This window comes from Lycorma delicatula, chromosome 13 (genome assembly GCF_047948215.1).
Source record: "Lycorma delicatula isolate Av1 chromosome 13, ASM4794821v1, whole genome shotgun sequence".
Lineage (NCBI taxonomy): Eukaryota > Metazoa > Arthropoda > Insecta > Hemiptera > Fulgoridae > Lycorma > Lycorma delicatula.
Window position 1 is genome coordinate 32,075,001 of NC_134467.1, and position 27,936 is coordinate 32,102,936.

The 27,936-nt window shown below is 32.0% G+C and overlaps 1 protein-coding gene across 1 annotated transcript in view; it reads right to left on the bottom strand.

The window, feature by feature from the left end:
• The window catches only part of mmd (disintegrin and metalloproteinase domain-containing protein mind-meld), a 499,030-nt gene that overhangs the window by 228,337 nt on the left and 242,757 nt on the right, over positions 1 to 27,936 (bottom strand). The window contains exon 8 of the mRNA XM_075381718.1: positions 17,775 to 17,921. Within this exon, the coding sequence (XP_075237833.1) occupies positions 17,775 to 17,921 (147 nt within the window). The remainder of the gene's footprint in view (positions 1 to 17,774; positions 17,922 to 27,936) is intronic.

The window sequence follows — 27,936 nt, forward strand, 5'->3', positions numbered from 1 at the left end:
AAAATATTTAGTATAGCGTGGGTTTTGATTTTACGTCCAACAGATAGCGCTGTTTTTCAAAAACCTGTTGTTACAGGTGTGACATCTTAGGTATGTAGATAGTAGGTATATAAAAATACGCGCGTATTGGAACGCAACGTTGCGTCAAAATTTCAAAACAATTGCTGAAGAATTTTCGGAGATTTAAGATTTGTAACAAACGAACATTTATATTTTTATTTATATATATAATATTTATTTTTTATGAATTTACTTATTATTTTTAATATTATTAAAATAAATAATTTTATAATTAAAATACAAAATAATTACTAAATTAATGACATGTAAACACGAATAATTATTCAATTTACATGAATGCGTACGTAGTCTATATTTAAGATAAATGGTATGCTTTCATCAGTCCCTCTCTAATTAGACTTATTGATTTGTCACTTCAGGGTAGTCAATTGAATTCCTTGGTTAAGCCCATAGGCTATAATAAAGCAGAATTGTAAATAAATTACTAATATAATGTAATGAATAAAATTATTAAAATCTAATTAATTAATTTCGGAATTAGAAATGATATAAGCAGATTAGTTTGGTTAAGAAATAAAACTATTAAGTATTCAAATAAAAATATATTCATAAAAAAAAAAAAAAAATAAATAAAATAAACTTAAGCGTCTATTTTATTACATTCTAAAATGTTCTTTTCCTCAAATTTTACACAATTATGTTATATGTAAAAAATAATTATTTATTTATTACAAACTAAATGAGTATAAATTTTTTTTCATGATAAGATAAATTAGCTTATTATAATTTATTTGAATTAGAAATTAAAAGAAGTTAAAAAAAAAAAAAAATACAATACTAAAATTCATAAATAATAATAAAAATTATGTACATTTATATCTTTCAAAATATGGAAACAATACAATATCAAATTATATTTTAAAATCAATTATTATCGATAGTCAAAATAATATAATATTATGTTTACATAAAAAAATAAACAAAAAAAGGATAGGAATGCCTGACCTTGGTTTAACATTTAGATAAAAACCAAAAAATGAAACGGGTTAAAAGAACAAAAAAAAACGTAATATTAGCATAACATATAAAATAATATAATATTAGTAGAGGTTATCTAAAAATTTGAACATGAGTCGAGTTGCAGCAAAATTTGTTCCTTTTTTGATAACGAAACAGCAGAAAGAACATCGGATGAACAGTTGCCGACAACTCCTTGAACAAGCCGATGAAGAAGAAACATTTATGAAAACGATCATAACAAGAGATGAAAACAGGTATACCACTACGACATTAAGATAAAAATTACAAAAATCGTTACTAACACTTAAACGCGTTGAACTCAGATAAAAATAACGTGAATATCAAACAAGATAAAAAAAAATCCAAGAACATGTGGTTACAGAAGAGATTATGGGGAACACAATGCTGCCAACCGCACGTCACTAAATATCTCCATTGGCGCGTAATTAAAAAAGTTAGGTAATTTTCTGAACAGACTTCGTACAGTATTTTCATCTCAAAATCTATAAACGTAGACCAGAAAAATCATCATGTGTAAAGATCTGTGAGAATTCAACAGAAAACTTTCCAAATTACGAAAAACAACGTATTGTGTGGTATGAACATGTTTATAATTAATATATATTTTACTTGTACATGTTTATGAATGCATAAAACAACTTCATTTTGTATTCAGATAGGATACATTTTTTATACAAGGGATATCTCTAAAGTAAAGACTACTGGGAAATTTCTTTCCTTAAGGTTGGCGAACCTGTGTCGTTCATGGCCATGTTAGTAATGTACTCAATGCATTGTTGTCTGTAAGTTGTCGCGTTGTAGTGTCTTTAATTACGTGTGTGTTATTACGTTATAAAATGAATAGGAAAATCACCATCGACTGTGAAATACATGGAGTCATACGTTTTTTAAACCATCAAAACGTTAATTCGGCTTAAATTCATAGGCAGTCTGTTACTGTGTACGGTGATAATGTAATGAATGAAATTAACATTCGAAAATGGTCTGAAAGGTTTAGAAATAACAGAATTAATGTGCACGATGAAGAATGTTCGGGAAGGTTCTCGATAATCACCGATGACTAGTTGAAACGTGTCGATGATAAAATCAGAAAAGATCTGGCTCTTCTTTTTTTCTGATGTTTTAAGAGCTGTTATCGGTCGCATTGTTCATTGTTCATTTAGGCTTCAGAAAGGTTTGTACATGTTAGGTGCCTCACTTTTTTTAACGGAACGTTACAAAACAATTCGAATGGGATCTGCTTTGAAATTTTTGATGCGCTATACAGAAAAAGGTGATGAGTTTCTTAATTCAATCGTTACCGGCGTTAAAACATGGATCTCGTATTACACGCCAGAAAGAAAACGGCAGTCAAGTGAATTGAGTCATCCTCAACCTGATCAACAAAGGTCAAACCGCCCTTTGGAAGCAAACTGGTGGTTACAGTCTTTAGGGATCGGTTTGGCATACTGGTGATCTATTTAATTTCACGTGGAACGACTATAAATGCAGAAGCTTACTGCGAAATTCTACTTAAGTTAAAGCGCGCCATTCAAAATCGGCGACGTGGACGGCTGATCGACGGCGTCGTCCTGCTGCACGATAATGCACGTTCACATGTTACGAGTCTGACACGTGATTTACTGAGAACATTTGGATGGTAAATTTACGATCACCAATCATACAGCCTGGACTTAGCTGCTTCTGATTACCATTTGTTTGGGAAACTGAAAGAATTTTTGAGCGGTAAGCGATTCGCGGGTGACAATGAACGTAAAAATACTGTTATGTTGGTTTTTAATTAATCACACATCTCAGGAATGGTCGGCCTGAGATTGCACAAGTCTGTACTTGATTTAAATCCATACATATCATCCCTTAAAATTATACCACAAGGTGGTTCCGGAGGCTAAACAGAAAAGTGAGAGTGAATAATAAGCAACTCCCCCTCCCCGATCCAATGAGATGAGAGTGATATGCAGTTTTGTACAAACTCAGGCCGACCATTCCTGAAATGTATGATTAATTAAATCCCAACCATGGAAGTACACCGGTATCCACTATCTAGTATTCAAATCCGTATAAAAATATTTACTAGGATTTGAAACTTAGAACCTTAGACTTCGAAAATCAGCTGTTTTGCAACGTCGAGTTAACCACTACACCAGCCCGGTGATCAGAATAATGTATAGATGTTAAATGAAAAAATATTTTAAAAGTAAATTGTATTTGTAAATATAGAAAAAAAAGAAATATATTTTTAAATTTTATACAAAAATAAATGTTAAATCAAACCCAAAAAATAAATAACAGTCATTTTTATTATTTTAAAAAAAAAATTTATAATTTAATAATAATTTCTTTTTATTAAAAAAAAAAAATAAACTAGAAAATTACATTCCTCTAAAACCATTTATCTTTACACATACAAAAAAACATATAATAATAGAAACGAACCAAAACCGACAAATTCACTCATAAAACAAGTAATATAGCGACTATTTAATATTCAAACAACGTATTTTTAATAATTTTTACCCTTCCCGTGAGCATCTAAATTTAATCCACATCTGTCACACAGTGAACAATCTTTACGAAATGTTAAAAATATTCAAATTACATACCTATTTCAGCGAGAAAACTTTTCTATTTGATTATTTTTTGAATTTCCGTTTTCATAGTAAAATGTTTTATGTGTGTATCTGTATGCGCGCGCGCGTGAGTGTGCAGTGTCCCACGAAGAAACTATCACATGTTATGCTGGTGAAAGTAATGAAAAAAGTTCATAAAAACATTGGTCTTTGTTTTAAAGTTACGGCTAGCGAAAGATTTCACCCGGATTTCAGTTTTTCTAATAAAATGTAATTTTTCAAACCAAACTTAGGAGTAAATTTAATGGTTTCTCATATAATTTCATCTGGGAAATAGGATAAAACAGGCCCAAGAACTGTAACTCCAGTAGTTTTTAAGATATCAGATGTAAATCAGAAAATTCGGTGTCGTAAAACAAGTTTTTTTTTTTTTTAGGGTTTGTAGGTACAAAAGAATTATTAAAAAAAAATTCCTTTCGGCACGCCGGAAGGCAGAGATAGATTTCATCGGGGCAAAATAAGACAATTTAACAAAAATTTCCCGTTAAAGTCTATCAGAGCTATGAACGGGAGGGGGTGATGTGGTGACCAGAAGCGTCACAAGGCGCGTCTTACCCTAAGGGTTTGTGATGGGGAAAAATATGGGTAGGCGAACTCGGACGGTACGAGCTCGTAGCAAACATTACTTTCCACGTTTTCTCATTAGACTACAAGTTATTGCTAAATTTATCAAGAATTCCTTATGATTTTTCCTGAATAGTTTGACAACACACCTATTTGAGTATTAGTGGGAGATTCTTGAGCCTTGTCTTTTTGTATTATTTAAAAATATGTATAAATGTAACAACAGTGATGTTGAAAAGATGATTTGAAAGTACAGCAGGTCTACATTACCCACATTAAATATTACAACTTAGGTTAGATACCATATCTGGTTTGAATATAGCGAAAAGGAAAATCAATTACCCTATCTTCTTATCAATTTAGGAACTTTAAAAGAATTCGATATTTTACTTAATAAGGAGGTTATAGTGATAATTTTTTTTTTTTTTTTGTTTTGGTCATCCCTCGCCATAAGTATTGTTCATATCAAAAATTGCTTCAGAAAAAAGTGTTAGGTAATTTTACAGGACTAACGACCACTTTAAACCAATTCGATACTGTGCATATTAAGGGAGGTATGATGTTTTTTGGGAAACCCCATTTTTTTCACCCTCTTGGACAATGGTTGGCGTTATCAAAAAACTTTACTTAGATATGTGTTAAGCCCTTAACCAAAGAGTAGTAGGAACATTAAACGAATTGGATATTTAACTTAAGAAAGTTATAGCGATATTTTTTTTTTTAAAAACCTCCCATTTCTACCCTCATGGTCCGATTTTGCCCATTAATCAACTCAACCGAGATTTTGGGTCATTATATTTTATATATAAATTTGAAAGCGATTGGCGGAAAATTATGGGAGTTATCGTGTTTACAAGAAAGTGAAATATATATACATAAACTTTGGACTGAAAGTGGTTTTGGGGTCTGAGGTATGTGAAACGTAAAGATATGTCGAAATTTTCCGGAAGTCAAATGGAGTCCTTTGACGTGTTTTTTTTTTTTTTTTAAATTCGGGAACACGAAAAGTCGCAGGGATTCAAATCGATGAATAAAGTGGTTGAGAAACTGCAGGAATCTTTTTCTTTGTAAAAAACTCATTAATTGATAGTGTATAAACTGTAGAATCTTCTTGAAACTGTAGAAATCGTTCTTTTACATGGAGAGTAATAAGTTGCTGGAGAAAAGATTTAAGATGGTATAAGTACAGATAAATTGATTTTAAAGAATAAAAAATAATTTTTTTGAAAAGTTCTACAATAAGATAAATAGGAATTATACGATAAAATAGAAACAGTGATTTTTTTTAAAGTATGAAAAAATTATAATATAGAATAATAAAAAAAAAAAAAAAAACGGGAACGTTTTGAACCAGTTAGCAAAGGAATTAAAAAAAAAAGTGTACAACCTCGTTATTCCGTATTCCGTACTATACAATTTTATATTACAGTTGTACTATGTTCTGTACGCTGTATTCTGTATTGCCAAATCCGGTCTATTCATAGAATATTAAAAGTTTTAAAACCGTGCTTTGAATGAATAAATATTAATACAAAAAGAAGGAAAAGTAATTGAAATAAAGAAAGAGAAGATAAGCAATAAATTTTGTTTTTCGTTTTGTTGATTATATTATATAAATCTTTACTTACTTTACTCATTAATTCATTTATTTTACATACAAATAATAATAATCTATTTAAAATAACTCACGGATAGAAACCTTCCTTTTTACATGGCATGAATGACACAGAAAAGTCGTTCAGCTGCAGGGTCCATTATTAAAGTGTATTTGTACACAAATAATGTTAAACGTTATAAATAAATAAATAAAATAATATAAATAAATAAATATAAATAAATAATGTTATTTTTTATTTTTAATTCATTTTATAAATAATACTTATAAGAAATATGATAAAAATATCCTTCATTCCAATCATGAGATAAATTTTTTTCCTGTGAGATTACAGGCATCGATTGGTTAGGTCATTTTGCACTATGAGAATGAAAATTTGTAGGGTATGTAAAATGATATGCCTAACCGGGATTCGAACCCTGGACCTTCGGATGAAAACCGAGACACTACTACTCCACCACGGAGATCGGTGATAGTAATTTTACTTAAAAAGGGAATGTACCGGTAAATTTAATTCTATATAAATTCAATCAAATATTTTGATACATTAAAAAGAACATATATTTTCATTTATATCAAATTATTATATCACTCCTAAGAGAGAAAAAAAAACTAAGTATTCACGTATTTACAAAATTTTTCCAATTTGTTTTATTTTTTTATTTCCTGTTCTCTTTAAATTCCATGTTAAATCATCTACGTAAAACGTTTATTTATTTTCCTGTTTCAACTTGGTACTATTTACTTAACACTCTTATCAAAAATTTATTTCCTATTTTTTTTTCCCGTTCCTTTTTTCCTCATACAGTTTCTATTTCTCCCCTTCTTACTCACCACCCATCCCCTCACTCATTCACTAAAACTCTCTTTTAATCGTACACAAACTTACGTATACAAATATACGTACAGTTATTCACACATATACAACTTTCCTTTAAATATATGTGTACTTATATATCCCTATGTATGTGTGTGTATGTGTACGCGCGTAAGTAAATACAATACAGGATAACATCTTTCATCAGTGAAATGCTGAAAGAAGAGGAAGAAGAATACAAGAAGGAAAAATAAGGAATCAGTGAAGGGTTTTGTAAATATTTATTCTCTATAAATATCAAAATTCTTTTTTGTTTGCTTGTTTTTCTTTCTTTACTTTTTCTTTTTTGTAATTTAAAGAAGAATGTCCGTTAAGTAATTATCTATACTTCATTTAATTTAAAAAAAAACAAAACTGTGTTTGAAATTTAGGGTTTATAATCTTGGAAAATTGTAGACATTTTGTGATAGCTCTATATATTATGTATAAACATACCAAATATTATTTAAAAATATTAAATAATAGCAGACCCGCCAATGCTTTGGTATTGCTACATTTTATATATATATATATCGAATGAACACAATTGAAAGTTTGATAAAACATTAAAAAACTGAACGTTAGAGAACTTCACAAATTTTTTTTTTTACTTTTAAGGACCACTTTAGTCAGAATAATTCAAGTCTTTATTGCCCGATCTTTTGGCCTTTAAGTTCTTAGCTTTTACTTTCTCCCAATATTTAGTCATTCTTAATGATCTCGCTTTACGATCTTCTTCTGAATAAAAAACCCTTTTTGTATAATTAAAAGTTCTTACTTTAAAGTCGGTATTCGGATCTTTAATAACAAATTTTAATATTTCGGATTTATTAAGTAAATCTTCGTAAGTCAAATTTAATTCTTGCATGTCTTCTTTAATTTCTTTGATCCATAATGGCGGATTTTTTAAAGACCAAAATCGATGGATAATTTTCTTAGTAATCCTATCCTGCGGTAATCTTAACAAGTGTGCACAAAAAGAAATTCACTTCTTTTTCATAGTATCGATTAAGGATTCCAAGTTTTCGTACAGATGGGAGTATAAACAGTAGGGTAGGGCGGACAGTCACTCCATGGAGGGCCTGTACACCTTGGTGTGCGGGTACCTGAGAAGGGGGTGAACACCAGGGGAGTTTGAGTTTGGGTTAAAATAAAAGACCAAGTCCCGGTCGGCGGGGTCGTCCCTGCGGGAGCCTAGGCTCTTTGTGGGGTCGGCGCTGTCGATTAGAGGCCAAAGGCGTAAAGACCGAGTCCCGGTTCCCTGCTGAGGCGCTGGGGGACGGCATAGCCGGACCTTGGCTCTAAAGCGGGGGATTAGAGGCAGGCAATGTAAAACAAAAAATCCGAGACCGGGGAGGCCAACCTGCCGTGCCGGACGTATAGCCGGCGGGTGGGGGACGCCTCCTTTGAGAGTAAAAGGACACTCTCCCCGACTGAGTATACTTAATTGGACATCCGGTCGGGGAGAGTAGAGGAAAAAAAAAAGTTTTCGTACAGAAATTTATTAGGCAATAATCTGTACTGATTTTCGTGTTTATATTTTTTGTTTATGCGGTTTCTAAGAATTCTGCGTTCAACTTTAAGCAAAGGTTCAGTCCTATTTTTCTGGTTTAATCTAAATAAAGTCTCGCTCGCATAAGTAATTACTGATTTAACCACAGTTTTGTAATGTCTAATTTTAGTGTTAATCGAGAGGGATTTTTGTTGTAAGTATTTTTGGTTACTTGTAGCACTTTAAATAATTTATTAAGTCTTTCAGTCCAATTTTGTTCTTCGTTACAATTATCTCGCCAAGATAGTTAAATTTTTTTACTAGTTCTACTTTGTTTCCGTTAACATTTACACAATTAATAACTAAAGGATCTATAGCCATCATTTTAGTTTTTTCGTAAGAAATTTTAAGTCCAATTTTATTCGCAAGTTCTTCTTCTATACTTGTTATTTGTATTCTGGCTTCTGCGTTACTATTAGCTAATAAAGCTAAGTCTCTTTTGTATCCTATGTGAATATTTTTTGGATTAATTTTAAACCATTCGCGCATCAGAAATTCTAGTGCACAATTAAATAATAAAGGCGAAAGTCCGTCGCCTTGTCTCAATCCGGATTTTATGTAACCTCCGGATTTTAATTTAACCTTTACATAGAAACTTATATAGAATAACTTCTATATAACATTTATATAAAAAGTCAAAATTTAAATAAATCCAATTGGCAAAACAACAGTACTACCTATCGGATTTCATTTTAACCACTCTCTATTTATACATAAATAGGCTTATATATATCGGTTTTATTAATAAAAATGCATTTACGAGATACATTAAATTATAATCGATCGTATTAAATGAAAATTAAATTTTAATTAAAAATTTTAAATTATAATTATTTTTTTTTGTGTGCGCGCGTAAAAAGATTGAAATTTCTTGAAAACACACCTCATAAAAGTGTTAAATGAGAAGAATATTGGACTGGTTAATGGAGGGGAATAGTTTGAACATATAATGTTTCAGAAATAGAGGAGAAGGATGAATTGTATTGTAGAGGGGGAATACTAAAGACAAGGGAAATGAAGGTCAAATATATATAACTAACTCAATTCTACTGATTATATTCAATAACCCAAAGGTAGGATTTATTTGTTAATCTAGAATTCTTGTTATTATGATAAGGAAATCTTAAGAGTTGATGAAATGGGTTTAATGTTTGTTGTAATAAACCTTGAAATGATCTGGCTAAATTAATAAGAATTATAATAACATTGTTATAAACAAAGACATTGAAATCAAACACCCTGAAGGTTACTTAATGTTACTTAATACGAAGTACTTATCTAATGTTAATTTATGTAATGAAATAATATTAAGAATCCATTTTAATGGAAGGTAAGTAATTAATTAAAATATGAAATATATTGATTTTTATTAAACAAAGAAAGAATTGGTAAAGTATTTCATGAATTTCCAGGCTACACCGATCAAATTGATAAAAGCGTAACATATAAGAAAGTAATTTAATAAAATTTTTCTCAATTTGGCTCTAGTCTATAAGAGCCAAAGCTACTTAAATTTTAATAATACTTTAAGTGAAGAAAAAAAAAACAATTTTTTTTGAGAAAGGGATTAAAATTTAACAAAATTTTTTTCTAAAATTATTCCTAAGAAAAGATTTGCTTAAGCAAACTTTTTTCTCAATCCAATACCCCGCTTCAATAGAATCTAAAATAAAAAGAAAATTTTAAAAACTTAACTGTATTTTAGGTCAGAAGTCTATAATATTAAAAAAAATCTGATGTGGACACCACATGATTTCCTTGTATTGTATGCCTATTATACAGGCTATCATAAAAGAATGGTGCGGTTTTGAACATGGTTTAAATTAAAACAGAATTACTTACAGTTTATGTTTTTATTTTTCAAATTTGTCGTCTGAAATTTTTTTTTACATAATTAATAAATTTAAATATGTGCGCCCTTAGTCGCTCGACAAATGTCCAAACGATACTCAACTTCTCTCCAAACATTAGTTAACATTTCTTCGTTATGGTTGTCATTAATCCTGTTTTTTAAGCTGTTTAGGTCGCGAATTTTTTGTGTATAAACAACGCTTTTCATGTACCCCCACAAAAAAAAATCGCAAGGTGTCAGGTCTGGACTCCTTGGAGACCAAAGTACGGGTCCTTAGCTGCTTATCCATCGATCTCCAAATTTTTCGTTCAAAGCGTCCGTGAACAATGGACTGAAGTGCGGGGGAACACCATCTTGTTGGAAATGAAGTTGATAAATGTTTTCGAGTTCATCCGGCTGAGGAAAGCAATAATTGGTTAACATGTCAAGATACACGACTCCATTAATTGTTTTTTCAGCAAAGAAGAAAGGCCCTATTACACGATTTTTCATCCCACCACACCAAACATTAACTTTAGGCGAATCGCGTTGTTTCTCAATAATTGCGTGTGGGTTTTCAGAGCCCCATATTCGTCGAATTGTGTCTGTTAACGCATCCATTCACATGGAATGTAGCTTCGTCTGTAAAAATTATATCGTCTAAAAATGATTCGTTTTCACTTATTCTGTCCGACACTTCAACAGCGAAATTGTAACGTTTTACACCATCATCGGGTTTCAATTCTTGCAGTATATGGATTTTATAAGCCTGTAATTTCAGTTTTTTATGTAAAACTTTGTGAACTGTTGATTTTTGAATACCTAATTCGACGCTTCGACGGGGGATGGACTTCCCAGTACTTCTAATTGCCGATCGTCTAATTAGTTCAACCGTTTCGTCTGGTACACTTGGTCTGCCGGTTGATTTTTGTTTCTTAACCGATCCGGTTTCTTCGAATTGTTTGAACCAACGTGTTATGTTATTTTTGTGTGGTGGATTTCTTCCGAATTCCCGTCGAAACGCACGTTGAATTAAAATTACGGATTTTAATTCGGCCATCAATAAAACACACTTTGCTTTGTCTTTATCCGAGAATATAGTAACTTGCTAAACTCATTGCAACAACAATACAAGAACTGATGTTGTGGTTACAACTGCTGATAAACAAACTTTTGGGGTGGAGGCTTTCTGGAATACCAATATAACATCTAGAAATTTCCTTACAATCTTCCTATGAATTACTGAAACCTCACCATTCTTTTATGATAACCCTGTGTTATATATACACATTTTTCGCTGCACTTAATTTGAAAGTGTGATACGATCCTTCAATTCTTAAATAAACTGGACAGTTACACAATTGCATTGTGGTGGATACCACTTGCATCATTTTTTTTTATGGTGTAAGTATCAGCATTTTAAATTAGTCTATATATTAATTTTGTTTCACGTCGTTCAAGTGGTAATGTGGTATAAATACTGAATTTATTATTTAAATATTCAAAACATTACTGTTAATTAGTAAAATTAGCGAGCGAAGCGAGCGTAGGTTAAGTTTCGTTAGATTATATTTATAAAATAAATAAATATAAATGATTATACGAATGGTAAATGGTTATATCTGGTTATTGGGCATTTCTCCAATCTGGTTATTGTTAATATCAATATTTCTTGCTATTTTCAGTTTCCTCCAGGTGAAAAACTTACGAACTTTTGCGGGGGGGTTACTAATTTTTATTTTTTATTTTGAAACATGCATATTTCCACCTTATTATTATTGGTTATTAAAAATATATCGGTTTTTGGTCAATTGGTTAAAAAATAACTGTTTTTTTTCGGGGGGAGGGCAATTCTGAAAAAGATTCCAAATCTTTTTTGATACAAAGAAGGTTTGGTCAGTCCTATGATATAAGGTAAAAGCAGTGCGATACAAACGTACATACGCGAACCGCTAATTTCGAAGACGTGATTTCTAAGGTTCAAATTCCAGTAAAGGCAATTACTTTTATACGGATTTGAATACTAGATCGTGAATACCTTAGTGGTTGGCTTTCAATTAACCACACATCTTAGGAATGTGTCGACCTGGACTGTACAAGACTACACTTCATTTACATTCATACATAATCATCCTCTGAAGTAATACCTAACGGCGGTTCCAATGGCTAAATAGAAAAAGAAGTTTTTTTTTTGGTTTATTCTGGGCGAAAAACGCTTTGGCGTTATCAGAATACATAATACATAAATATGATTTTTGGACTGTATGAAATATATGGACCATAATGTTTAATTTTCAACAAAAAAAAAATCCGTGTACTGGACGAGTTTTTTGGTAGAAATTTCTTCTGTTAGGGAGGTAGTTTGATCTACAAGATGAGGAGTAATAAAACCAACATACATAGATACTAACGTCCCAGTTAAAAAAAAAAATTCTTAGTTTTTGTTTATAAATAAATTAATAATTTATAAATTAATTATTATTATTATCTATCTATATATATAAAAATCAATGTTAGTTTGTCTGTCTGTTCCAACTTAACTCGAGATCTACCGGACAGATTTGTCTAAAACTTTGCACACCTACACTTTGAAGCCCTGCGGTGAACATAGGTTAATTTTTTTGGACCTCCGACATAACGAAATTTTACAACGAAATTTAAAACACTTTTTTTTCCTTAAAGCTTATTTAATTTTCAAAATGACTTTGATTTTCAAGAAAAATTAAATTTTTAGCTAACATTCTTTTGAATGGATTAATTTTGAAAAGGGCTGAGGTTTTAACGTACAGTTATTTCTAAGTTTCAATCGATTTAGTGCAAATGCATATGTAATTTTTACGATTCATTCATTTACAATTTTTTACAGCTGTTTAAAAACATAAGTAAATAGTCGCTTTTGTTTATCATGTGTGTGTTACTAATTTAAAGTGTGTAAAGTATTTAACTGCAATCTTTTAAATTCTGTGATCTTTTTTTAAAACATCATACCATACCGTGCCGTCTTTCAGGCACGGTAAGACATTCTTCAATCGGAAGAAATATAAAAAAAGCACCTATGATGAAAACTGTTCTTACGGCAAAGACTGAAGACGAAAGACAGTCAAGATTGGAAAGCGACCGAATACACACAGCCCGATCCCGCTCGACTGAAACAACTGAGCAACGGGAAATGCGATATGCCAACGTTACTGTATGTGTGACTGACTGCACCTGCCTCCGGTTACTTGACTTATAAATATAAAATAAAAAGATTGACCACCACGGGAAACACAAGTAACCATATAGCACAGCGAAGCTGCGACTGGGAGGTAGTTTAATATAAATTAATAATTTATACATTTTTTTGGGCTAAGAGGCATTTGAATAAAAAAAAAAGTTCACAAATTATTTACAATTTACTTAAATTTATTGATTTTTATTTTTTTTAAATGTTTCCTTAAACAAAAAAAAATAAAAAAGACCAATTTTTTGCAACATCTGGGAGTATAAAAGATAAAAAAAATAAACAATTAATTATAAATTCAACATAATTAATGTTCTGAGTACTATCATACATGTTTAAAGTACTTTATTTATAAATTACCTTGCATTTATAATAATAAAATAATTAGATGTAAATAAATAATTTAATTCACAGTAAATATTAATTAAATTTAATAAAATTTTGTATGGATAGTTGGAAAATGCATATATATATATATATATATATATATATATATATATATATAGTAATGTAATTAAAATCTGAGTTTTCATACTGGGAAATATTTTAATAATCATGCAGTTCAGGTTGAGAGAAAATATCTCAAGGGTATATCAATGTATGTTTTTTTATTTCGTAATACGTTATCTCAGAGAGAACAAGGGAGATTAAGAGTGAAAGAGAGAAAGATTATTGTCCCCAACTCCCTTTGTATGTGTGCGCGCGCGCGCACGTGTGTATGTATATATATATATATATACATATACATAATATGTGTGTACAGATGTATTCTCTCTCACCCCTCTCTCTGTGCGTATGTGTGGGTGCGCATGCGCGCGCGTTGTATCAAAACAAAAGAGAAAATTTAAACAATCCACAATCCTCGCTCACATATGAAAAAATTCTGTTTGAAGTCATTATTAATTTTTTAATTTCATCATTCCATATTCTTCCATGAATATAACATACGCAATACAAAACCAAAGCTCATACACTAAATTTTTAATATTTATTATTTACTTTTTATTACTTTCCCGGCGAATATAGCTAGAATATATATATATATTAAAAAGGGAAAGTATATTGATTATGTCAAAAATCGGGTATCAGGTTTTTTTTTGCAAATCTTTTAATTTTAGTGCCCAATTAATTCATTTAGACAAAAAAAATATATATATTTTTGTATATAGGTTGCACTAGTTTTTCCCTCCTTATTTCAGGATTGACTAAACCGATTTTCTTCAAATTTAGTTAAAATATTTCTATATATGGGGAGTATTGATCATATTCATTTTTTTCAAATATCTTTAAGGAGGTGGATGGACCCATGACAAACTAAGTTTTGAGTTAACGCAATTCCTGGCTAGTCATGAGGGGATTCAGGTCTTATTTGCATAGATTCGGGCTCGATCAATCTGAAAATTGTCCGGAGTGCTAGGTGGAAGAGACTCCCCAACATGTTTTCTATTTGTGCCCGCGATTCGCCATAGATCGTAGAGAGATGCTCGGCAACCTGAGACGTGAGCCCATATTTCGCCCTGAAGATACCCTACAAGTCCTATTACAAGGTGAGGCACAGTGGAAGACTGTGGAAAGATTCGTCAGGTTGGTCATGAGGAAGCTCCAATTATATGAGGAGTCCCGCAGAGGAGAATGGCGCCGATGGACGCGGGGGTGGACAGGTCCTCGGCTGAATGCCTAGGGGGGGCTCCCGTACGTATGGAGGTTGCCTGGGTGCGATGAGGCCGGGAACACTCTGCTGATGGTGGCTACTGGTTAAGTGGTGTGACTATTTAAGATTTCTGTGTTGACGGGTGTGTAGGTGTGTAACGCGTGGGTGTTAAGAGCTTGTCCTGTTTTCTGCAGGTTCTTGTGTGTTGTCGGTGTATGTATTTGACGTGCTGTATGTGTTGGTTGTGTGGTGTGTGACATTGTTGGATTGCTTTGACTGTGTGTGGGGGGGGGGGGCGATTCCCCCTTCTTCTGATTAAATGTTTTTATAAATAGTCCCAGGAAACGAGAAAGCCAAGGGTGGAGGTTTAGTCGGTAGTGCGCAGGTGTACATACGGCCTTGGTTATAACTGGTGGAACCTGTTAGAAACCCCGATACTGCTTAGGCGCTCGTAAATGGGGTTCCTCCATATTTAAAAAAAAAAGGGGTGGCGGATGGGTTATATCACGAAAAAAACAACTATGATTTTTTTTCATTGTTTAGGAAAAAACTTCATTAAAGCAATATTTGTTACCTAGATTACATACTTATATAAATGGTCTAAAAAATGAATTCCATTGCTTAAAATTGAAATAAATATCTTCTATTATTTTGGTTCTACCTTCATTCAGTCTAAATATCTTTCCAAACTTTTTTGAAAATTTATACTTTAACGTACCAACACTAAAGACTCCGGAATTTTTTTTGTTATTGTTTAACCTCCGTGACTACCGTTAGGATGACATGGATGACAAATGTGTTGATGATACAAATTTTACGGTAACCCAATCGCTCGATAATATGGCCTACTAGTTCCTTAGGTGACTGAATAGTGATGCGTTGCTGGGTGATTCGCTGGTCACTTTGAAGCAAATTGTCCACCTTCTTTCGATTTTTTCGTCAGTCAGAGAAACTGGTGGTCCGCTGCGAAGTACGTCCTCAATTATCGCTTTACCAGCTTCACATTTGCGAAATTTCAACGACCACCTGTTCACAGTAATGCTGTCAACAGTTTCACTACCGTAAACCGCTTTAAAACGACGAAAAGTGTTCGTAGGATTCAGATTTTCTGCTATTAAAAATTCGATCACCGTGCGCTTTTTTTAACAATGTTGACATGGTCGTACACGACTTCATATTAGGTGCTATTCAACGCATTATCGCAGGTTTGTAGAGGGGGATTTTAGTTATCATGTGCTGTCACGCCCAACTCGATAATACCTTTTATCTCCGTGTAGCACGCTAGTGTGCAAATTTTATCAGCCGAGCCTAGTACCTTTGGCAAAAAAGAAAAAAAAAATAGGGCGGGGCTGTGTCGGGGGGCACGGTCATTTAACATGCAATGTTACAAACCTCGTACGTCTGTATCCTTGGATGAAAAACAATATTAAAATTTAAAATAATAACAAAATCTATGTGCCCCTGTATCTTTCAATATCGAAACAATAGTGTGATGGTGTCTGGCACGTTAGTGACCGATGGCTTTTTGAAGACCGCAGGTAAAGGCTTTGGCCTCGAAACTGCGGGGGTGGTGGGCTACCGGAAAAGCTCAAGGTTGGTAACTCTTAAACAAAATTCAGATATCTGTGTAATAATATGGGACCTGGTAGAGATTTATTCTTTCTGGGGTTTCTACCGTTGTAATACTTCACAATGATTATTTGGCTAGCTTACTTCGTCTCATACTCTGCACAGGTGACTGAGGGTTCATTTTAGTTTTAGTATCCCAGGTGGCTAGGATTCCGCCCGGGCAGTTGATTTGGCCGGAAGTAAGCGTGTTTGGCACCATACCTTGATTAGATAATCAAGTTTCAATGGGAGTCGCGCTCGGGAGTGTATTTTCACTTTCCCGGGCACGGTTTTTTTGATTTTAGTACAGCAGTTTTTGGTTGAATTGGAGTGCACTATTAAGGGACAATTAACGAACCGTAGTTGCATCAACGGTTTAGTTTATCCAAGCGGGTCTCAAAATTGAAGCTGAAGTGGGAGACCAGAGATTATACTCAGCTCCCGTACACACCAGACCTGACGTCTTGTGGGATTATGTTTTTGATTTGTTTGCACTCTACGATGAATTTATTATTTCTTTCGTAACAATCCGCGACTTAAATGGTAGAAATGTTTAAGTGTTAGCAAAAGTTAGGTGCGGGGTCTTCGTGCTTCCGCCAGTTAGGTAGAGGAGAGTAGTTTCAGAGGCCTACGTGGAAATTAAGTGTCCGAGCTTTTGGAGAAGGCTAAGACAGGGCGGAATTTACTGTTCGGAATGTCTTTCGAGGCATCTCACCGAGACCGGCTGATGACTGTGAAATGTAATCAATTTGAGGGCTAGATGTCCACCGATTAAGCCAATAATGGCTAGGAACGTAGGGGGTGGTGTGGCCACTGGATATGTCACAAAGTGGGTTTTCTTCTTCCTTGGAGGGAACTGAAATGTAGTACTAAATTTCTTTCAAATGCAAATTATTTTACTGTTTATTTTTTTGTCCTTTAATATTATTTGATTTTCTGTTTGGGTTTTACTAATTTTTGTATTTTTTATGAAGTGAATCAGTTCAAGTGTATTTATAAAAATGATGTATTGTCTTATGTATGTATGTTTTATTGAGGGGAAGGGGATTTATTGGAAATCCCTCATCAAGCGCTTATTTTAATTATATTTACTTATGTTTCTTTCTTGGAATAATTGTAAATAAACAAATTTTATACCAAAAATTACAGTAAAAAATAAAATGATATAAACTGTTTACTCACCGATAAGTCACCTCCATAAAATGGATGTATAACGAATGTTTCGTTCCCAACATGAATGACACCGCTCACACCATTACATGTATGAAAGGCAGCTGTTGCACCAGGATAATCTTTAACAGTTCCATGATAATAACAGTGCTCTATCTCCTATAAAAATATAACAAAAACAAAGGAAAATATATAAGAATAAAATTTAAAAATCAAAATCTTATATCAATTTTAGATTAAGTTATATATCATTATATCTTCCTTATACGAACCTATGAAAGGATCATTTTAATGTCATCCGAAGTCCCGGGTTCGAATCCCGGTCAGACATGACATTTTTCATAAGCTACATATCCATATCCCAGGCACAAGAGTGGTTATATCATCAAGCAAAGAAAAAAAAATAAGGGACTAAGTAAATGGATACCTATTTCAATTTATTCATAAAAATATTATATTAACATCTAATACTTTCGTGGAATATCACAAAATTTAATATCAAAGACTACAATTTTAAGAGAATAAAATATTGATGGGCTATATAGATAAAAAATCCGTACCAATCGGCAAGTGCAGAGGGGCTCAATGATTTAACTTTCTCACTATATAAAAAATCTGATATGGACATATGTCTTTGTTGTACGGCAATTAAATTACATATACAAATTTAAAAAAAATGTAAAGTAGATAAAATCTTATTTCACTAATAACTTCTGATTTTTTTTTTTTTTTTTTTTAATTGTTATTATTGAATTATTATTTACTGTAAAAGGTTTGTTACAATCAGAGGTTAATAATTATTAATAAATGAATAAATTTAAATTAAAAAAAAGGAGATGAAGTCGGATTCAAACCGTTGTGCCTTCCTCTTGTAAGATCCAAATATTTCATTAATTAAAATTTTATTTGACTATAACTCTGGAACTAATGAAAATAAGTGCCACTTATGATATATATATTGGTAAAGATCTCTCAAGGAGGACTTATTACTGCAGTTAAGAAAAAGTAAAAAATCCATTTTTTTTGGATTTTGGGCTTTTTTTAGTTGTTGATTGTAATCAAAAGGGAAGATGCACAACTAGATGTTACAACAGTCCTAAATCAAAAATTTCAAACATCTACAGATAATCGTTTTTGAGTTATGTTTTCGATACATACACACGTAGAGACGTCACGCCGAAACTAGTCAAAATGGATTCAGGGATGGTCAAAATGGATCTTTTTTTTAAATTTAAATCTTAAATAATTTATTAATAATTATTACCTTATGATTGTACAAAATTTTTACAATAAATAATAACAATAAAAAAAAAAAAAAATGAAAAAAATCAGAAGTTATAAAATAAAATTTTATGTACTTTTAAGAATGTGTATATATAATATAATAGGCATACAAGGAAGTAATGTGGTGTTCACATCAGATATTTTTGAGTTTCATTCCGAAACTCAAGGGTTAAATTTTATTTTTTTTTTGAAACCCTGTTATTTTTTTAATTTGGTGGTACCAAATGAAGAAATCAATTTGATATTCGGTGAGTGCAATCTTCATGTCAATAAACCAATTTATAAATTTTTGAAATTCAACCTTAGAAGGGGCTGAAGAAAGGAAAAAAAAAATTGAACGTAAATTTTTGCAATTACGACTATAGTAAACGAGGTATTCAGTAGATTTTGGCTTACAAAAACTGTTCAGAGAAATATTTAAAAACCATTACTGGGTGTTTTTTAATTTCGATTTTTTTAATGGGTGAGACGGTATACGGTGCTTGGTTTAACCACCACAGCCACTGCCACCGTTATTGTATGTATGACTGACTTGCATCTAACTCCGGTTACTTGATTAATAAACATAAAATAAAAAGATTGACCGCTACGGGAAACGCAAGTAACCATATAACGCGGGCGAAGCTGCGACGAGAAGCTAGTTATTCTATATTAGTAATTTTCCAATATTAAGAGAAATGTTTGTTAGCAATGTTTATATTAGGAGTCCTAGTTTTTAATTTTTAATATTTATCTCTTGTTCAAAATTTAAGACTTTCTCAGTGTGCATTGGACCGAATGTATATAAAAATTTTCTTTTTCAATAGGTTTTGCTGGGCGTTGATTACGTGTCAATCAGGAGATCTTGTTTTAACCTACCGGGTTGGTCTACTGGTGAACGCGTCTTCCCAAATCAGCTGATTTGGAAGGCGAGAGTTCCAGCGTTCAAGTCCTAGTAAAACCAGTTATTTTTAAACAGATTTGAATACTAGATCGTGGATACCGGTGTTCTTTGGTGGTCGGGTTTCAATTAACCACACATCTCAGGAACGGTCGAACTGAGAATGTACAAGACTACACTTCATTTACACTCATACATATCATCCTCATTCATCCTCTGAAGTATTATCTAAACGGTAGTTACCGGAGGCTAATAAGGAAAAGAAAGAAGAAGGACATCTTGTTTTAAATCACCGTGTTGGTCTAGCGATGAACCCGTCTTCCCAAATCAACTGATTTGGAAGTCGAGATTTCCAGCGTTCAAGTCCTAGTAAAGGATACGGATTTGAATACTGGATACCGATGTTCTTTGATGGTTGAATTTCAATTAACCATACATCATCTCAGGAAAGGTCGATCTGAGACTGTACAAGACTACACTTCAATTACCACTCATACATATCATTCTCTGAAGTAATACGTGAACGATAATTTCCAAGAGGCTAAACAGGAAAAAAGAAAAGGACATCTTGTTTTATAGTTTGTTTTTTTTTTTTTTTTTAATTGATTTTATGACCTCATAAGATCACTTCAGTTCAATTTCTGGGTCAGTCCATTTTGTAATCGGTTCTTCTTATTACCGAATCGTGTGAGTTGTTTTATTCTTGCTTCTTTTCTTTTTACATCTTTTTTCTACATCTTTTTTGAGGCGTTCCGCTCTTTGGCGCCTGTCCTCGTCTGAATATACCCTGTTGGATTTCATTTTGATTTTAGGTTCAAATGTTATCATATTAGTTTTAATTAGTTTATCGTATTTTCCAGATTTTGTGATTAGATCTTCTTCAGAGATTTTTAACTCTTCCATATCTTTTCGGACTTCCTTTATCCATTTCCGTTTTGTTGTTTTTTCTCAGTATAAGTTACTTATTTCGTTTGCAAATCTGGTGTTTTCTACTCTAAGTAGGTACCCCAAGAATGAATTTTTTTTTTTCTGAAGAAATCTGTTACTGGGGTTATTATTTGATATACTTCTTCATTTGGAATTATCCTCTAACTTGGTAACCACAAATCTTGAAATCGTAAATATTTTAAAGTTTACATCATGCAAATTATAACTAACAGAAAGCACTACTATTTATAGCAATCATTAATTACAAAATACAGAGTGATTCACAAAGAGTGTAAAAAACATTAAGCACGTATTCTAATGGTGAAAATAAAAAAGAAAATTCATAAATTATTTATTTAACATTATTATTCTCAAAATCATGAGTTTAATAAATACAGAATCAGGTCAGGAGGCAGAACCTCCTGGTTAGACAAGAAGGAGGAGTGAAGCACTCCCTCTGATCTCCATATGTCAGAACTCTGATCGACTAGTATATATATATATATATATATATATATAGAGAGAGAGAGAGAGAGAGAGAGAGAGATAGCGGCGCACGAAATGATCGAACGTTTAGTTTTGTTAAAAAATATTTATTTGAATCCTAATACAGAAAAGTAAAATACAACGTATTTCGTTGGATATACCTGGAGATTATGTTCTGCTTACAACCTGTTCAATATGACCATTATCACATCTAGCAACTTCTTCAACACGAACTCCTATGTTATTAATTATTCGACGACATATATCCTCGGTTATTTCGTTGCACGTAGTTCCATCACTGTACGAGAATGTTTAGGAAAAATCGTTTCCTTTAGAATATTCACAAAGAAAATAATCACACGAATTTTTCTGGGGCCAGTTCTATTCAAACGCAAAACGATTAGGAAATCGGTTTGAATATGAAATTTACGTTAAAAGTTTCATACAGAAAGGTTCATGCTGTGTGCGGTCTGGTTTCATTCTGCATGAACCATTCGTTTTCTAATTGAAACACTTTTGGAAGAAGTTGATGGTCAAAATTAATACACAATATGTTTAGTTAATGCTTACTGTTTGTTTTCTGTTAAAAAAATCTGATTTGGATAATACAGGATTTCCTTGAACGCTTCTTAAATTACATATACAAACTTTTTTTTTTTTTTTTTTTTTTTTTTAATTGAAAAGTATATATAATTTTATTTCACTGAAAACTTCTGATTTTTTTCATAGGGTTCTTTTATTGTTATTATTGAATTATTATTTACCGTAATTTTTTTTACAATCAGACAGTTTTTTTTTTTGTCTTCAGTCATTTGACTGGTTTGATGCAGCTCTCCAAGATTCCCTATCTAGTGCTAGTCGTTTCATTTCAGTATACCCTCTACATCCTACATCCCCAACAATTTGTTTTACATACTCCAAACGTGGCCTGCCTACACAATTTTTCCCTTCTACCTGTCCTTCCAATATTAAAGCGACTATTCCAGGATGCCTTAGTATGTGGCCTATAAGTCTGTCTCTTCTTTTAACTATATTGTTCCAAATGCTACTTTCTTCATCTATTTGCCGCAATACCTCTTCATTTGTCACTTTATCCACCCATCTGATTTTTAACATTCTCCTATAGCACCACATTTCAAAAGCTTCTAATCTTTTCTTCTCAGATACTCCGATTGTCCAAGTTTCACTTCCATATAAAGCGACACTCCAAACATACACTTTCAAAAATCTTTTCCTGACATTTAAATTCATTTTTGATGTAAACAAATTATATTTCTTACTGAAGGCTCGTTTAGCTTGTGCTATTCGGCATTTTATATCGCTCCTGCTTCGTCCATCTTTAGTAATTTTACTTCCCAAATAACAAAATTCTTCTACCTCCATAATCTTTTCTCCTCCTATTTTCACATTCAGTAGTCCATCTTTGTTATTTCTACTACATTTCATTACTTTTGTTTTGTTCTTGTTTATTTTCATGCGATAGTTTTTGCGTAGGACTTCATCTATGCCGTTCATTGTTTCTTCTAAATCCTTTTTACTCTCGGCTAGAATTACTATATCATCAGCAAATCGTAGCATCTTTATCTTTTCACCTTGTACTGTTACTCCGAATCTAAATTGTTCTTTAACATCATTAACTGCTAGTTCCATGTAAAGATTAAAAAGTAACGGCGATAGGGAACATCCTTGTCGGACTCCCTTTCTTATTAGGGCTTCTTTCTTATGTTCTTCAATTGTTATTGTTGCTGTTTGGTTCCTGTACATGTTAGCAATTGTTCTTCTATCTCTGTATTTGAACCCTAATTTTTTTAAAATGCTGAACATTTTATTCCAGTCTACGTTATCGAAAGCCTTTTCTAGCTCTATAAACGCCAAGTATGTTGGTTTGTTTTTCTTTAATCTTCCTTCTACTATTAATCTGAGGCCTAAAATTGCTTCCCTTGTCCCTATACTTTTCCTGAAACCAAATTGGTCTTCTCCTAACACTTCTTCCACTCTCCTCTCAATTCTTCTGTATAAAATTCTAGTTAAGATTTTTGATGCATGACTAGTTAAACTAATTGTTCTGTATTCTTCACATTTATCTGCCCCTGCTTTCTTTGGTATCATAACTATAACACTTTTTTTGAAGTCTGATGGAAATTCCCCATTTTCATAAATATTACACACCAGTTTGTATAATCTATCAATCGCTTCCTCACCTGCACTGCGCAGTAATTCTACAGGTATCCCGTCTATTCCAGGAGCCTTTCTGCCATTTAAATCTTTTAATGCTCTCTTAAATTCAGACAGTAATAATTATTAATAAATCAATATATTTCAATTAAAAAAAAAGAAAATGAAGTCGGATTCGAACCGATGTGCCTTCCCCTTGTAAGATCCAGATATTTCATTAATTAAAATTTAATTTGGCTCTAACTCTGGAACCAATGAAAATAAGTACCACTTATAATACATCGTTAAAAAGTTCTCAATGAAGAATTATTACTACAGTTAAGAAAGAGTCCAAAATCAAAATCTGTTTAGATTTTGGGCTTTTCTGGACATTAATTACTTTATTTATTGTTATTATTGAATTATTATTTATTGTAAAACTTTTTTTACAATCAGAAGTTAATAATTATTAATAAATCAATATATTTAAATTAAAAAAAAAGTTAAAAAAGAAGGAAATGTTCGGTTTCGAACCGTTATGCTTCCTCTTGTAAGATCAAAATATTTCGTTTATTAAAATTTTATTTGGCTATACCTCTGGAACCAATAAAAATAAATACAACTTATGATATATCGTTAAAAAGCTCTCAGTGAGGGCTTATTGTAGCAGTTAAGAAATAAAAAGTCCATAATCCAATTTTTTGGATATTGGGCTTTTTTGGACTTGTTCAGTCGATTGCAATCAAAAGGGGAGGTGCACAATTAGATATTACAAAAGTCCTAAATCCAAAGTTTCAACATTCTACGGCTAATCATTTTTGAGTTATGCGAGATACATACGTACGTACAGACGTCACGCAGAAACTAAGTCAAAATAGATTTAAGGATGATCAAAATGAATATTTCAGTTGAAATCTGAAATTTTTCGTGATTTCAATACATTCTTTACTTCGTACAAGGAAGTAAAAAGCTGACAACACAGTTGTAGGATTTTCATGTCACGCGGCTATTTTTCTGATGGGCGGCTTAGACACACATAAACACACAACTTAATTTAAAATGTTTATAATTTTATTTGAATACAATATTTTTTTTAAATTTATTTAATTCAATGATTTTAACCAAATCGCGCGCGCACATCGTATTTCATTCGCCTGGGTGTGGCGCGAATTATTAATTTAAATATTATTCATTTATTTAATTCACCGCTCACATGTGACATTACAAGGTAGTTTTAGAGTAATTTTTAATTGTTAACAATATCCCAAAGAAAAATATGACCTTAATGCGAAATTTCATGATACTGAGGATGAATTTGATCTACAGCCTCACCACCCTCTTGACCGTTTAAGTTGATAATTTTATGATATCTATGCCCCATATATAGAAGTAATATGACCAAGTTTGGATAAAATCGAGTGTAAGACCGATAAAACATACGAACATCTGGAAAATTTTCATGTGGTCTTTTTGGATTCTTAGATATCAAAACGTCAAGATCCCGTGGAAACCGCATATGACCAAATTGAACCAATTACAATAATTTCCCTTCTAGAGCTACAGCGCTAGCCGGGAAAGTAAAAAATATCAAAATGTGGTACTACATTTTAATTTTATATTAAACGAAACAAAATTTTCAATATTATAAAATAAAAAAATTGAATATTCAAAAAAAAATGTTTTTCAACCTATTTAATTCTATTTTCAAGCTCAAATTAGATATGAAACCACCAACTTTGCTCTTTAATTTGGGTCTCAAAAATTAAAGTACGGATTTTTTTTTATTAGAATATTTGAAAACCGGGCGAAATCTTTAGCCAGCCGACACTCGCTAACGAAGTGTTTCCAGACCTATTTTTATATGAAATTTTTCCGATGTTTTCATCAACTTTGTGATACACCCAGTGTAATGAATGATAGAAAAAATATTTTTGGTAAAAGAACGTAATAATATATAAAATCAGTTTTACGTTAAATTTATTTCATGAGATATACAGAATTGTTTTTTTTTTGTCTTCAGTCATTTGACTGGTTTGATGCAGCTCTCCAAGATTCCCTATCTAGTGCTAGTCGTTTCATTTCGGTATACCCCCTACATCCTACATCCCGAACAATTTCCTTAACATATTCCAAACGTGGCCTGCCTACACAATTTTTTCCTCCTTCCAATATTAAAGCGACTATACCAGGATGCCTTAATATGTGGCCTATAAGTCTATCTTTTCATTTAGCTATATTTTTCCAAATGCTTCTTTCTTCATACATTTTCCGCAACACCTCTTCATTTGTCACTTTATCTACCCATTTGATTTTTAACATTCTCCTATAGCACCGCATTTCAAAAGCTTCTAATCTTTTCTTCTCAGATACTCCGATCGTCCAAGTTTCACTTCCATATAAAGCGACACTCCAAACATATACTTTCAAAAATCTTTTCCTGACCTTTAAATTAATTTTTGATGTAAACAAATTATATTTCTGACTGAAGGTTCGTTCGCCTGTGCTATTCGGCATTTTATATCGCTCCTGCTTCGTCCATCTTTAGTAATTCTACTTCCCAAATAACAAAATTCTTCTACCTCCTATTTTCTTTTCTTCTCCTATTTTCACATTCAGAGGTCCATCTTTATTATTTCTACTACATTTCATTATTTTTGTTTTGTCCTTGTTTATTTTCATGCATTAGTTCTTGCGTAGGACTTCATCTATGCCATTCATTGTTTCTTCTAAATCCTTTTTACTCTCAGCTAGAATTACTATATCATCAGCAAATCGTAGCATCATTATCTTTTCACCTTGTACTGTTACTCCGAATCTAAATTGTTCTTTAACATCATTAACTGCTAGTTCCATGTAAAGATTAAAAAGCAACGGGGATAGGGAACGTCCTTGTCGGACTCCCTTTCTTATTACGGCTTCTTTCTTATGTTCTTCAATTGTTACTGCTGCTGTTTGGTTCCTGTAAATGTTAGCAATTGTTCCCTATACATCTCTGTATTTGAACCCTATATTTTTTTAAATGCTGAACATTTTATTCCAGTCTACGTTATCGAATGCCTTTTCTAGATCTATAAATGCCAAGTATGTTGGTTTGATTTTCTTTAATCTTCCTTCCACTATTAATCTGAGGCCTAAAATTGCTTCCCTTGTCTCTATACTTTTCCTGAAACCAAATTGGTCTTCTCCTATTCTCCATTCTTCCATTCTCCTCTCAATTGTTCTGTATAGAACAGAATTGTTTATAAATAGCATAATTTACAGTTACTGTACCACCAGGTTTGACGGTTTTAACTTAGCAATTTTAATATATTATCATTATTTTTCTTTTTTAATTTAACACAAGACTCACGCCCTCGCCCAAACACACACACACACACACACACAAAATACTAAAATAATAATACTAAATAATAAAAAAACAAAGAAAATAAATTGTTAAATTGTTTTACAATTTAATTTTTCTTTAAAATCAGTATGACCAAGACGTAAAACCGATAAAAACATATTTTTACTTTTACCGACATAAAATAAATATAAGAGATTATCGTTTTTATAAAATTTTTTTTTGTCTACGGATGGATTTAGAGATTGAAAAATAATCCGGATATCCTTAAATAAGGATAGAAAGAAGGAAATAAATAGAATAATAGGAAGAAGAAAATATAGAGGGAAAAAAAATAGAAAGAGAGAGTGTGATAAATAAGGGAAAATGACAGGAAGGAATGGCGTCTGTTAGACGTAACCTATATATAGCTATAAAGAGAAGAGGAAGAAGCAGAAGAAGAAGAGGTAAAGTAAACCATACTAAGTTGAATAACAGAAAAAAGGAGAATGAAAGAAATGAAGAAAAAACCTACTAGTAAATTTATGTCAATGGAAAGGAAATACAAACCATTATTCAAGGATAAAATTTCAAAGCGCTTCCAACGTCGTATTCAGAAACTATATATATATATATATATATATTTTGCAACTACACACCATGATATTTTGGTAATACAATATATTCAGCAGCATACTTGCTGATAAAACTAATTCATATTATAAAGAGTTTTTTAGGTACAAAACTAATACAATTATAGACTTAGTTTCTCTGTTTGTCCTTTACAAGAACGTAAACAACGGAAAAATATGTTTAAAACGAAAAGCTCTGAACAACAATGCAGAAATTTCCCCCTAACACTTATATACAACTTAAAAATAGGTTTTTTTTGAGATGATGGACATCGACTGCTTTGGTCATTTTGTCCTGTGAGAATAGAAATTTGTAACGTATGAAAAATGTCTTGCCTGATCGGGATTCGAACCTAGAATCTCCAAATGAAAGCCTAAGATTGCTACTATTCTGCCACGGAGATTGGTAAATTAATTTGTAACTTTGTAAATATGAAAACGTAAATAACCATGAAAAAATAAATTTATGTAATAATCACAATATATTTA